This window comes from Brienomyrus brachyistius, chromosome 7, assembly GCF_023856365.1.
Source record: "Brienomyrus brachyistius isolate T26 chromosome 7, BBRACH_0.4, whole genome shotgun sequence".
NCBI lineage: Eukaryota > Metazoa > Chordata > Actinopteri > Osteoglossiformes > Mormyridae > Brienomyrus > Brienomyrus brachyistius.
In genome coordinates this window covers 13,811,154-13,825,602 of record NC_064539.1, presented here as the reverse complement: position 1 = coordinate 13,825,602, position 14,449 = coordinate 13,811,154, and the positions used below count along the sequence as shown (strand labels likewise).

Below are 14,449 nucleotides of genomic sequence, written 5' to 3'. Positions count from 1 at the left end.
TGGACACGCCTTTTAACCAAAAAATTTGATTTGAGCATGTAATGAATAGCAAGATGATCATTACTGGACGCTGTTGAGAGATATGAAGCATACACTAAGGATGCGGTCTTTCAATTAGGATGTGTAGAATATATACATGGAAAGGAGGAGGAAGGAGGAAACTTCACTTTCAAGTTTAACCTCAGGGATTCTGAAGGCAAGAAAATGACTGAGCAGTCCTTCCTCATCAGTGTACTTGGTATGTATCAATTTTCTTCTTTGTCATTCAAACTCCATATCAGTGATTACAATGGAAAAGTTGACAAATATTATTATTTATTATAATTATTTATTATATTATTTTATTATATGGTTCTATACAACTGCTTATTACCAATAGCATGGAAATAATTATATGTTCACAAAGATATATTTTTTAATGCAATCTGTAATATTAACTTTCTTTTTTTGTTCATATGCAAACTCTTTTAGAAAAAAAAGCTGATGGCAAGGTGTTTATTACACAAAGTGCTAAAGGTCACTTTAGGTTTGACACGGACAGAGGGCATGTTTTGGTTTGAAAAGGTCAACTTTTCATGTTGGGGCTGCATGCATATTTAGTGGTCCGTGGTACTTTAGGGCAATTCCAATCTGGGCCTCCGGGACCCAGAGCCGGTCCACGTTTTTGCTCCTTCTCAGCTCCTTGCCTGACAGTCCACATGTTTGCTTCGTCTGAGCTCCTTGCCACCTGGTAGGGAGCTGAGAAAGAGCAAAGAACGTGAACCGTCTGTGGGTCCTTGAGAACCAGACTGGGGAACACTGCTCTAGAGGAAAGCCGGCCCCAAGTACTTAGCAATTGTCTTGTGCCGCTTTGTGAGAAACATGGCTGCCCACCAGGACAGGGAGCTGCTGGAGCTGGTGCTCTGCATTTTTACACCAGTCAGCAGGGCCACCTGGAGACTTCTGCCTCTTTGTCATTCACACATACATGTTTGTCCTAATGAGGACATCTCACTGATTCTCCCTTTAATACAATTAACGATCCCTCCTGTCAATACCGAAATTCAATCAAAAAACATGAACAAAAACTTTCATGTAGTGTTTAAAAGGTGCTTTGTTTTCTAAAAATGTGAACCAGCAGTCTGCAAATTATGCATACATAGATTTAAAAGCAAAATATACACAACTTAAGGGAGTAAGCGGGGTGAACATGAATATTCTCAGATGTACAAAGACAAACTTTAAACGTCAAGTCCTGTAGTCATGGATATACTGAAAGACAAGAGTCAGTAATAGGTAGAGACAGGGAAAAGCATTGAAAAACCACACTACCGCACCTCCTTTGCACTGTACGGTATGACTCAAGTGCATACTGTAGCAAGGAACTTCAAAAGGATGGAAGTAACTGTTCCAGTTGCTCAGAGAGCATAGGGTGTCTCTGGAGGACAGTTACAGCCTGATGACCCGCCGATCGCCCTCTGCCTCCAAAATCGACAAATGATTTGCAGCAGTCCAAAGAAGCTCATAGATTTTCTTTTCACTTGTCTTTTCCTTTAATGCTCATGGAGCACAAGCAGACCGATTCAAACTTTTATTTAGCGGACAGGTGAAAAATACCAAGACAGAGGTGTCACGACTCGCTGGTTAAAGCGAGTGAGCATGCAGGCAGGCAAGCAAGCAGGAAGCAGGCGAGCAGGCGAAGTACCGGGAAATGGGGATTTACTCAAGGTATCTGGGAAATGGAATGCAGGAAGCATCAGACGTAGACTAACATCAATGACGGACAAAGAACTAAGGCAAGACACGGACTGAAATAGACAGAACTGGGCAAAAATAATCAGGCACAGCTGGGCAAGATCAGGGAAGCACACGTGGATAATCAGGGGGCGTGGCACACACGAGGATAATCAGGGGGCGTGGCACACACGCGGATAATCAGGGGGCGTGGCACACACGTGGATAATCAGAGGGCGTGGCACACACGTGGATAATCAGGGGGCGTGGCACACACGTGGATAATCAGGGGGCGTGGCACACACGCGGATAATCAGGGGGCGTGGCACACATGTGGATAATCAGGGGGCGTGGCACACACGCGGATAATCAGGGGGCGTGGCACACACGCAGATAATCAGGGGGCGTGGCACACACGAGGATAATCAGGGGGCGTGGCACACACGTGGATAATCAGGGGGCGTGGCACACACAAGGATAATCAGGGGGCGCGGCACACACGAGGATCGGACGAGCCGGGCGTGACAAGAGGTGTGCTTACATCTTTTTATGGATATTACACATATTATTTTAAGACTCCATGGACCTATTTTGGCACCAATGACTTCTCTGTTATTCTAGCCCAGTTTAGAAGATTACAGAAAATACAGTGTACAAAATCCTGGTATGATTATGTTAAAATATCTTTTGAAGAAGAAGAATAAAATCTGTTCACAATTTTTCTTGCCAAAAAGCAAAAGAAGTTTTCCTATTGGCTTATATTTTCCTTGGATGTCTCCTCCAGCATCATCACTATTGCAACCCAAATTAAAGTTTCCATCAATGATGCAGTACTAATCACTTTTTGCATCTAGAAATAGCCAGCGCTGCAGATCAGGCTTCCTTCCAAAGTACAAAAAAAAAAAACAGCTTCTGTGCTTGTTTCCCTGTGACAAGGAGCTGGAATCCTTACACTCTTCATGAATTTTAATTTGTTTGCCCTCAATGCCTTCACTCTTCAGCAGTGTGTGTATAAGTGTGTATGTGTATCAGTGTGTGTCATTGCATGTGCGTGTTCTCTAATAATGTTGCTGCCATCTTCCAGATAGATCATTACTGATGTAAATAATAGCTCAGTATTATGAATATTTCAGTTCCTCTAATAATGCCCTTACCTTTTATAGTGAAACTTAATCCAGTGTCTTTTTTTCCAGGGAACAAATACCCCTGTGTATGTCATTTAGTTTTGAGCTGTGCAAACCGTGTACTGTATGGGGGAATCTGCTTGAACACAAAGAGATGCCTGTCAGTTACCCGCTAATGGTGTTTGTCTGAAATAATGATAAGCTGCCTTACTCCCGTCACTCCGAAGGTCACTTAAATATGCAACAAATCAGTAACTTGAAAACATCATACAACTTGTTTAGCTATGCGTGGTTTATGCCTGTCTTGACAACAAGGCTGCAGTGAATAGGCCACAAAAGGAAATCAGCAGGTGGACAGATGTTTCCTTTGCATGGATTCATACTTTTTTTTGCATGATTATGTTTCAGGGACACATATTAATACCTTTGCTCCAGGCAGTCTGGCACAGTATACACACAACAGCGAAGAGAAAAAGCACGTGGATGATTCCACCTTCACCTTGTCAGACAGCTTTAATGAGGTGCGGCTGCTAAAGAATACATGGTTCTTTTTTGGACACAGTGACCTGATGAAATAAAATGTGCCTGGGCAAATGGCTTAGCCTGCACACTACAAACTTTGGTTTTCACTCATTTGGACACCATTTTTTGTAAACCAGTTGCAGTAGGCAATTTTCTCCTAATGACTTCTTGCAATCTTCTCACAGATCTCAAAATGTCACGTCGCTGATTTTGTTTGAGAATAATGTCTTCAAAGCCTCATTTTTCTTTGTTTTCTGTAGATCACCAAGACATTGCCTATTACCCCTTCGTCTTTAGACAATGGGAGGGAGGCTCTTACAAAAAGAAAAAGAGAGGAGAAACATTTACACGTGACGGAGACAATCCTGCCGGAGTTCATTAATGCCTCGAAGAGAACGCAAGTGTGTCGCAGTGCATTATGGGGGAAACATTCCCCAATCCTTTTTTTTAGCTTGACCACAATTCCGTTTCCTTTATTAAATGTTCCTAGGTGGACTCTGTTGCATTGAAGCTTGCATTGGTCCCTCGGCCTCACCAGCGGGTTGGCATAGCCACCGGGCACAACCGTGGCAACGTCGATGGTGGTGATGGAGTCAACCGAGTGGCAGATCAAGAGAATGAAGTAAGGAGAATAGTCAGGAAGCAGAAGGATCCCTTGTGCTGCATAAACACCCAGTCTGAATATGTTACATCATGCAGATGATTCATTCTCAGCAGATATTATTAGCTACTGTCTAAAAATAGATTAAACAGTGATACATTCTATACCTATATATATGACTACATGTATGTTGTTATATTGTTGCTTATTTGATGCCATTATCTGAAGTCATTTAAAATGTTCTATATATAAACAACTCACTGTTTCCTGGAAAAATCCAGATTTGGTACTGGAATTGAGAAGAACGTTTTTCAGGTTAAAAATCCATGTAAACCGCATTTTTTACCTGCTGTCCCTGATTGAAATTATCTTGTTATTAGTATGTACTGAAGGAACTGGAGTGGTTTTCTGTTCTCTTCTTTTTGGTATGCTACAGCAGTGTCTGCTCCATTATCATCAAACTGCCATGTGCTATTATATGAGGTCTCTCAGAATATGTCCTTCCTTACACATGTATTGTTGATGAGCCTCGCATCGTCCTCCTTTCCTCTTTAGCCCTGATTGAAGGCATTTTGTGGGGACATAACCGTTATAATCTGCTGAGCTCCTCCCAATAATCCTTTTAACAATGGCAGCATCCTTTTCATTACTGACAAATCTCAGGTGGTGGTGGAGGGGGGGTGAGCAATACAGAACCAAATGCTGGCCATACTTTTATCAATTTATTTTAAAAACATAAACCTAAAACTTCTGAATGCTGCCCATGTTTCTGGGCTGGCAGGCCTTACCATCTATGTGGCTGAAGCACTTGATCTTACAGGCATGCAGTTTCATGCATCAAATCACAAGCTCTCATATGTATAAATGTGTAAATATGCTGCCTGATGGGAGCCGCATGGTGCCTCAGTGGGTCGTACTGTTGCCTTACAGTGTTTGTGGATCTTGCATGTTCTTCATGTGCTGTACAGGTTTCCTCTGATGGGTATGTGTGCTGTGATGGACCGGCATCCCAACTATGGTGTACCTTCACATTGTACCCTGTGTTGCCTGGGATAGGCTCCAGGCCACCCTGTGACCCTGGCCAGGAGAGGCAGCTGGAAGATGGATGGGACACATTGTTCACTTCACAGCTTTCTTATATGTGTTTCAGATTGTTGCTGCAATTTCCAAGAGGAACACTGTTATTGCTCTGGTGAAGGATGGTGCACTGAGGCTTGTCACTAACCTGGGTTTGCAGTTGCTAGATTACATGGACAATAAGGTAAACACAGTGTCAAAACTCAGAAGGTATTGTTCTTAATGTGAATGTATGACAAGTTGTTTATTAAATAGTAGTGACAGATAGACAGACAGATAGATAGACAGACAGATTAGTCATATTATGGAACAACAAATTCAATGAAAACCATCAAGTGTCTCACTTACTCCCCCTACTGGATTGTGTAGTTACTAAAAAGCATTTCACTTACTCCATGGTCAGTATTTTAACATAAATGGCACATTTTCTGAGTTCAGGTGGCCAGTATTATCTCCAAGGAGGAGCTCCTCTCAGTAAACCCAGAGACGGATGAGAGACAGGTGACATACAATGTCCTGAGTGAGCCTAAACATGGAGTTTTGACAAAATATAACAATGGAATGGCTATTAACACTTTCACACAAGGTATCTGAATCATCCTTTGCTGCACATTTTGCCCCAATTTATTGCTTGGTTGTTATTTTTAACAATAATTGATTGTTTGTTTATACAAAATAAACTCCAGTGCATGAACAATGATCTGCAAATAATAAAAGCTTCAGAAAAGGAATGTAAACCTAAAAGGCCACACCGTTTTAAGTGATGACACATTCTTCTTTGAATCAAATCAAGGAGTGTTTGTATTGTATGTAACATTTCAATAAATAAATGTTTACGATCTTACCCCTTCAGCTGACATTAACCTGGGGCTGATTTATTATGTCCTCAATGTGGAGAGTGTCCACGAAACCTTGGATAGCTTCAGTTTTTCGGTGAATGACAACAAAGGGAATGTGATTAATGGCAGTGAGTTCCATATTGAGTGGTCCGTCGTCGCCTTTGAACGTGCAAGGTGAGTGCATGTCTGGCATATGTATTTTAACTTGTGTTTGAAGGTCAGATCTATCCAAGGGTGACTTGATGACTACTGAAATAGCCCAGGGACCTCCAACCATGTTCATGTGCCTCTAGATACATCATATGTAGTTATTACAGTGTCTAATGTCACTGTCATGTAATTATGTATAGTTACAGTGTCAGTGAGGATGCTGGCTCCGTGGCAGTGAAAGTGCGCAGGAGAGGGAACCTTAAGCAGCAAGCATCCGTGACGTGCCAGACCGGACAGGGCACAGCAACCGTCGGTGTGGCCGCCAGCCTGGGGCAGCAGGATTATGTGGAGTTTGCTGAGCAGGTATGATGCATCTTCTGGGAGCTGTGAGATTCAAGGAGAATGACGGGATGCTGCTCTGCAGATTAGCGAAGACACTTTCACAGAGACACACCTCTTTTTGTTTTAAAGGGATTGACCTTGGAGGAGTAGCAACACCAGCTGCTAGTGTGACTCACAGGCATGACTAATATATTTCATTGGTAATATCATGCTAATTATCAGGACTGGGTAACACTGTAGCCTCACACCTCTGGGACCAAGGTTCGAGTATCCACCATGTTCTCTCCACATCATCAGGGGTTTCTTCCAAGTACTCTGGTTTCCACCCACAGTCCAAAAACATGCCAAGGTTAATTATCAAGTTGCCAAATTGCCTGTAGGTGTGCATGTGTGCGTTTGCCCTCTGATAAGTTGATGTCCCATCCTGGGTTGTTCCCTGCCTTCTGCCCATAGCGTCCAGGATAGTCTCCAGACTCCCATAACCCTCCTTAGGGTACAGGTACAGGGAATGGATGGATTTTCAGGCCAAAGAAGTAGCACTGTTTCTTATCTCCTCTATGCTTACAGTATGGGGTTCAAATTCTGTCTCCACTCTGTGGGTGTGAAGCTTGCCCCCTGTCTCACCCAGGTTTCCTCCAGGTTCAATACCACAGTGTTTCTCAAACCAGTACTCAGGGACCCCCAGACAGTCCATGTTTTTGCTCTCTTCCAGCTCCTGGTAGGGAGCTGGGAGGGGCCAAAAATATGAACTGTCTGGCCAGATTGATAAACACTGGTCCAGCATCCCCTTGAAATCTAAAGACATGCAGGTGGGCTCTTTGCTGTTTCTAAATTATCACCACGCTCCCTTGTGACACTGACAGGGATAAGTGTTTAGAAGATGGATAGGGACTAGGCCTACATTACTTCAGTGTAGCTACTGAGCCTCCCATCACAATATAGCTCCTTATACAGACACTTGTTTTAATTCCAGTGTGTTAGTATTAATTGCCATCACATATTCCAGTTATGCGGCATTACACACAAATGAAAGCGGCTGATTCACACTAGTAAATTTATGCCTATTAAGTAAAGTGACATTACTTAAAGTAACAATTCATGGCTTCAGCTTACCACTAAGCTGTCTGCTCTGTAAACAAAATAAGAAAACATTACAAACCTTTCAGAAGTTTCTCAACAATTTGATAGAGTTGTATGGTACTAAGACAATATTCACTGCAAAAGACTGGTCCCTAGAGACTGTGACATTGTATAGTATATTTCCTACTTTCTCTCCTACGTTTGATTTATTTTCATGTAATTTCTTATATTGATTGTTGTATCCCAATTTATAGCCTACCCTACACTCCTTGCTGTTTACAGCATATTGACCAAATTTCATCCAGATAAACTTCAGGCAAAAATATGAGCCCATTAATTTGGTAACCCAGTACCCATGAATCATCTAACTTCAGTCTTCAGTCTATCACTGTCTGAAATAAAGTTATATTGTCGTATGCGTATTCTTTTGTGGATAAAATAAGGAAGGAAAGTCCAGGAAATTCTTTGAGAGATGTGCCATCGAACAACTGTCAGGTGATGCATGACTCAGTGGATTAGGACTCCATGGTCATGATCAGAAGGTCGCCAGTTCAAATCCTGTGGTTGAAAGAATTGTTTCAGCTTTGTTTTTCTTAGGCCCTTGACCCCAATTGCTCCAAACACTGGTTTATTTTGAATAAAGGCATCTGATAAAAAGGTGCTTTGGGTGTTATTGGTACATTGAAGGAAGTATCTGTCATATGAATTGATGAACACGTTATCTGCCCCACTACCACAGATTATCTTTAATCATGGAGAAGACACTGCAGTATGCACCATTATTATTAAGGACGACCAGATGTTTGAGAATATTGAGAGCTTCCACGTGGAGCTGAGCAGGCCAGTCTGTGTCCTGCTGGGTGAGACATTTCAAGCTGTGGTCCACATTGTTGACGTGGAGGACAAACCCATGGTGCAATTCCAAAAGTCTGTTTACCACATCAATGAGGGTGCTGGTTTTCTTTCTGCTCCTGTTGAGAGAAAGGGTTAGTATGTTTATAAGTAGAAATGTTCAGGTTTATGTCCTTCTCTATTTACATTGGCCAAAAGTTTAAGGTTCTGTACTGTCAGAAAAGGTACAGCCCTGGTACAGTTTTGTACTCACATTAATGTACTCCCAATGGTACAAAAATGTTCATTAATGTCCATTTCTGTTCCTTATATTGGACTAAAAGGTACATTTACTTACAACTAAGGCAGATCCTTGAGAGTACAGCCCAGTGAAAAGTAATTATACCCTCAAAGGTACAAATTGGTACTTTTTTCTGACAGTGTACCTAATTTGCAATATGTATGATCTATGCAGTAATAGCTTTCATACATAAAATTTAAATGATCTTCATTTTGGTGTAAATGTATGATTTTATGTTTTTAAAAATGTATTAATATAGTCATTTTAAAGTCATTCCAGTAGGTGCAGTACCCATCCAATATGCACATGTACTGCATTTGTTGACTCAGCCACTTGCACGCTCTGTTTGACTACTCAATACCTAAAGTTATTTAACTAATTAAGTTAATTAATTGAATTGGTGGTGAAATTGAATGAATACATGGAATAGCTGAGGTGCCCCCGAGGAGAGGTTTGGGAACTAAATTGGTGTTCTTCTAGATATCAGTAACTATTTGGAGAACAGAAGAAATTCTTGTAGTTTTTCACTGTTATCATTTATTTGCATACATTCTGCTGTTAAATTGTATTTTTTCTGAGCAAATATACACTTAGTGCCCATGTAAATAGTCCCAACATTTCCTTTGACTGCATTTCTTTAGACCAGGGGTCACCAACCTTTTTGAAACTGAGAGCTACTTCACAGGTACTGAGCCATACAAACGGGCTACCAGTTTGAAATGCCCTCTTAAACTAAATCTAAACTTCATGTATAATAAACATGTTTTAAATACTTTTTTTAGATATTGTCATTTTCAAATCTATATAAATGCAAATGTGATTAAAAAAGAATAGCAACAGGATAAACTTAAATTTTAGACACTGCTCACTGGTGAATTGTGCTATTTTTAGAACAGGTCCGCAGGCGATCTTTTTTGTCCTTGGGGGCATCCTGGTGCCCATGGGCACGATGTTGGTTACCCCTGTTTTAGATCTTTGCACAGGACTATAGCTTGTTTTGCCCCGGATGGGATAGCTGGGGTTCAGTGGATCTTGGGATCAGGGCCGTTACGCTTTTCTGTTCAGTTTGTTTCTTTTGATTCTGATGTTTGAAATGTGTCTCGTCTTGTTTAGGTGACACGGGCAGCATTGTGTCCGCACTCTGCCACACTATGTCAGGGTCCTCCCAGGAAAGCTGGACACGTGCTATGGAGCCTGGTGATTTCAGCACCAGTAGGATGCCCATTACGAATAGGATCATTTTTGCGGTTGGTGTGAGTGAGTCCACCTGTGACGTGAAGCTCGATGCGGAGTATGAAACATTCAAGGAGTTTGAGCTGGTTCTGTCCGAGGCCTCAGATAATGCCCATCTGGGGCAGATAACCACTGCCAAAGTGGTGATTGATGGACGTAATGAGGTCCCTACTGTATTTTTGGGAAACAAGTCCTTTATGTACGCAGAGGATGCAGGTGACAATGTTTTGTATCCTTCAACCTAACCAAGAACGAAAATGAATCAATAAAGAGTTTCAAAGGAGTTTATTGTTCTCTCTATAATGGATCATTTGTCCACTCAGGCACCATAGAGATTCCAGTCTTGCGGCGAGGCAGCAAACTCTCTTCGATGGCATCTGTGTGGTGTGTCACAAAGCCCTCAGACGCCATGTCTGCCACATCTGGTGTAGACTACATCCCCAGCTCCAAGAAGGTGGAGTTCAAGCCTGGGGAGAAAGAGCAGGTTTGGTGGACGGTATTCACTGTATTGAAAGATAATATGGAAATGTTTAAACAGAGACATGGCACTGGAGGAAGGAGAGTGGCCAACCAGGTGTCAATCAATCAATTAACTTCGGAGCAAAGCTTCCAGGTCAAAAGATTCCATTGCACAGATTCCAAATCTTATGATTTGTGGTATACCAAAGTTGGAGTTACAGGGGTGAGAGAAAAACTGGGTTTCTCAATAAATGCAAATTAAAAAGAATAAAGCACATTGGAACAAATCAATTTGGATAAAATTGGTCACCTGATCCTCCCTCATGGGACAAACTGGGGTCCATACTACCTGCCAGATTCATTGTGATGTAGCACAGCTATATTGAGTCTAAATTTAAACGTAGGTTGCCATGTTGTATCTAAGAGAATTTCACCTGCCTTTTTATTTACAGAACTGTAGTTTGGCAATAAAAGATGATGGGCACCTGCCAGTCATTGAGGGGATGGAATCCTTTGTGGTATTCCTCAGCTCACCAGAGGGGGCGATGCTCACTGAACCATTTGAGGCATCAGTAATCATCATAGACACCTTTCAGGACAGTATGTATTCTTAACTACACAGGAATAGGTAATGCCTTTTTGATATATTTATGGTGTAGCGATTTTTGTGCGTTGCATTTATATTTTTAGTTCCCAGTATGCAGTTTGAGGAGGCCGTCTATTCGGTGAAGGAGACAGCTCACCTCCTGCACCTCCCCATAGTCCGCTCTGGAGACTTGACTTTCACCTCCTCTGTCAGATGTTATACCGAGAACCTGTCAGCATCAGCAACAGAAGACTTTGGGGAAAGAAGAAACGGTGATGAGTCACGCATTACCTTCCTGGTGGGAGAGAAGGTAGTGCTTTTGTGGATTTTCAAAAGAATTCCAATCATTTGTGACTATTAGTCTCCTGGTCCAATGATCAACACTAGTTCTATTGTTGTATCTTTGAGAGGTTCTTAAGCTACACTAATTCAGTAGACATAATGTACTCCAGGGATGGATCTAGGAAACTTTGCACAGATTTTAAATAGAATTTACACTGGAATTTTATTGAATATAATAACAATAATTTATTTACCTTTCTCCCACTCCTGATACACAACTGTAGTTCAACATTCTAGCTAATGTTTTAGATGCAGTTTAAGTATTCCGCACCTGCTATCTGAAAAATAGAGGATAAGTAGGAGCTGCCAGAAATATAACGCTTAAAAAATCAGAACAACATGCACAACATGTGCAAGCATGCTCTAGTTTGCATCCTAACAGTCATGAGATGCTAACCAAATGCAAATCGATTTCCAAAAGTTTTACTTGCTTGGATAAACAAACTCGAATCGTAAACAAACTCACACTCACAGAAATGATGTTGTGGAATTCTCTTGAAAGATAAGCATTTTGGAGACCCATGCTACTGTCAAAAAACATCATTTTGAAAGTTCTCACCCTTGGAAACAATTGCTATAAATCTTGTCTCGATTCACTGAATGACAGTGGTGTTTGGTCAGCTTTTCCCACACCATGTCCAATTTACCTAGTCTAATAAAAGTATAAAAAATGCCTTCATTGTGTCTAATTATAGTTTTTCTGCTTAATTCCATTCCCGACTTTATATCCTACTTTTTAAAAGTATTCCTGGTGTGCCCCCCTACTGATTGGCCAGCTATGGCTGCAATGACTGTAACCAACACTATGAAGCTGTTTTACAGCATAGCTTTAAAATAAGGTGGTGCTTGTGATATGTCGTTAAACTCTTTTTACTGGCTATTTATTTCTTTCTGTTTTTGAGGAACTGTCCGATATTGGGTACCTGAGAGGTCCTTCAAAAAGGAGGGTCTGTGATCCCCATATTACGAGGTGGCTGAATGAAAATGAATGCTATTTCATGAAAGCTGAACAGATAGGCTCATATTAGGGCTCATTTTATTGCGTAGGCCAAGAATGCTGTGAATTGTGTGTATTCGCAGTATATGTGCTGAAATACATGGAGAGATACAGATGATGTGACAGATTCAATATGAACATTAGTGGTTTTTGCTGTGTTTGGCAATTTTAGGTTGTGTTTAGACTAAAGGACTATGACGGACCATTAAAGAGATCAGCATACTTTGTGCAGTGAGTGGGTGCTATGTTATTCATGTAAACATACAGGAAGTGCACAATTTGACTGGCAGCCATATTTAAATGTTATGAAATATATATTGCTATAATTAAGTCATTTTAAGTCCGAATTTTATTACAGTATGGAAAATCAGGAAAGTAGCAGACGTACCGGCCTAGAGGGTTGCCCTAGAGGGTGCGCAGGCTAACAGAAAAACACACACATTGCTATTATTTTTTAACTCCTCATTTGACTACCCAGAACTGCTGCTATACTTAGTTCACATATGCAAGTCTGAATCTGATTCAAGTCTTGCCCTACCATTATCTTAGTGATTATTTCACAGATGTACCTAGTAAATCTCGCCCCCTAAGAAAAATGAAGGAAATGAACAGAGCCATAAGGAGGAAATGAACAGAGCCAAGGGGAGGAAATGAACAGAGCCAAGGGGAGGAAATGAACAGAGCCATAAGGAGGAAATGAACATAGCCATAAGGAAATGAACAGAGCCATAAGGAGGAAATGAACAGAGCCATAAGGACGAAATGAATAGAGCCAAGGGGAGGAAATGAACAGAGCCATAAGGAGGAAATGAACAGAGCCATAAGGAGGAACTGAACAGAGCCAAGGGGAGGAAATGAACAGAGCCAAGGGGAGGAAATGAACAGAGCCAAGGGGAGGAAATGAACAGAGCCATAAGGAGGAAATGAACAGAGCCATAAGGAGTAAATGAACAGAGCCATGAGGAGGAAATGAACAGAGCCATAAGGAGGAAATGAACAGAGCCATAAGGAGGAAATTAACAGAGCCATGAGGAGGAAATGAACAGAGCCAAGGGGAGGAAATGAACAGAGCCATAAGGAGGAAATGAACAGAGCCATAAGGAGGAAATTAACAGAGCCAAAAGGAGGAAATGAAAAGAGCCATGGGGAGGAAATGAACAAGCCATAAGGAGGAAATGAACAGACCCATAAGGAGTAAATGAACAGAGCCATAAGGAGGAAATGAACAGAGCCATAAGGAGGAAATGAACAGAGCCATAAGGAGGAAATTAACAGAGCCAAGGGGAGGAAATGAACAGGGCCATAAGGAGGAAATGAACAGAGCCATAAGGAGGAAATTAACAGAGCCAAAAGGAGGAAATGAAAAGAGCCATGGGGAGGAAATGAACAAGCCATAAGGAGGAAATGAACAGACCCATAAGGAGTAAATGAACAGAGCCATAAGGAGGAAATGAACAGACCCATAAGGAGGAAATGAACAGAGCCATAAGGAGGAAATGAACAGAGCCATAAGATCCAGGTCAAAGCTTCAAAGAGATGTTATTCCCAGCACTAGCCAAGAGGAAATGAAAGGGAGATGGGGCTGATGTGGAACAAACCATCATTTTCTGGAGGGGTAGCCTACATGGTACTCTAAACCTGGGAGATTATGTTTGATGTGCCTTAAGACAGGATAACCCTTATAAAAATTAATTATTAATTCTGTTAAATTGCAGATGCCACCCCACAGATCTACCACTCTTGTACCCACAATGGATAAACTGTATAGCACAAAGTTTTATTGCAAATTGACCTTGGTCACAAGTGACTGCAAAACAAACAAAATGTAATCCAGTAGTCTGTTGAAGCTATTGAAGTGGTCATTCTGGTTGTTTTTTCAGTGTGAATTTTAAAAGCATTGTTTTTTCTAAGGTGAAAAACTGCACCATCTGGATCCATGATGACTCAGTATTTGAACCCCAGGAGACGTTTCGGGTACACTTGGGGGATCCAGAGGGCGGCAGATCCACTGGGGCACTGGTGGGCATGAATCGTGTTGTTATTGTTACCATCACCAATGATGAGGATGGTAAGTGAAGGAGTTTGTGCAGACCGGGGTTCCCCAATTCCTGGAGAGATAGGCTGCAACATAGTTCACAGACTTCCCTTCTCAAACACACCACACTGAATAAGGTGTACACTGTATTGCAAACTGGCCTTCCAGGACCGGAACTGTGGAACACTGGTGTGGACTGACAATGTGACAGAAAAAT

General features: G+C 41.6%; 1 protein-coding gene across 1 annotated transcript in view; it reads left to right on the top strand.

The window, feature by feature from the left end:
* The window catches only part of LOC125746435 (extracellular matrix organizing protein FRAS1-like), a 141,162-nt gene that overhangs the window by 114,464 nt on the left and 12,249 nt on the right, over positions 1 to 14,449 (top strand). Inside the window, exons 36-49 of the mRNA XM_049020384.1 lie at positions 119 to 238; positions 3,246 to 3,358; positions 3,620 to 3,760; positions 3,850 to 3,981; positions 5,111 to 5,221; positions 5,476 to 5,623; positions 5,891 to 6,050; positions 6,227 to 6,389; positions 8,188 to 8,434; positions 9,694 to 10,029; positions 10,137 to 10,297; positions 10,725 to 10,872; positions 10,963 to 11,168; positions 14,109 to 14,265. Coding sequence (XP_048876341.1) covers positions 119 to 238; positions 3,246 to 3,358; positions 3,620 to 3,760; positions 3,850 to 3,981; positions 5,111 to 5,221; positions 5,476 to 5,623; positions 5,891 to 6,050; positions 6,227 to 6,389; positions 8,188 to 8,434; positions 9,694 to 10,029; positions 10,137 to 10,297; positions 10,725 to 10,872; positions 10,963 to 11,168; positions 14,109 to 14,265 — 2,343 coding nt within the window. The remainder of the gene's footprint in view (positions 1 to 118; positions 239 to 3,245; positions 3,359 to 3,619; positions 3,761 to 3,849; positions 3,982 to 5,110; positions 5,222 to 5,475; positions 5,624 to 5,890; positions 6,051 to 6,226; positions 6,390 to 8,187; positions 8,435 to 9,693; positions 10,030 to 10,136; positions 10,298 to 10,724; positions 10,873 to 10,962; positions 11,169 to 14,108; positions 14,266 to 14,449) is intronic.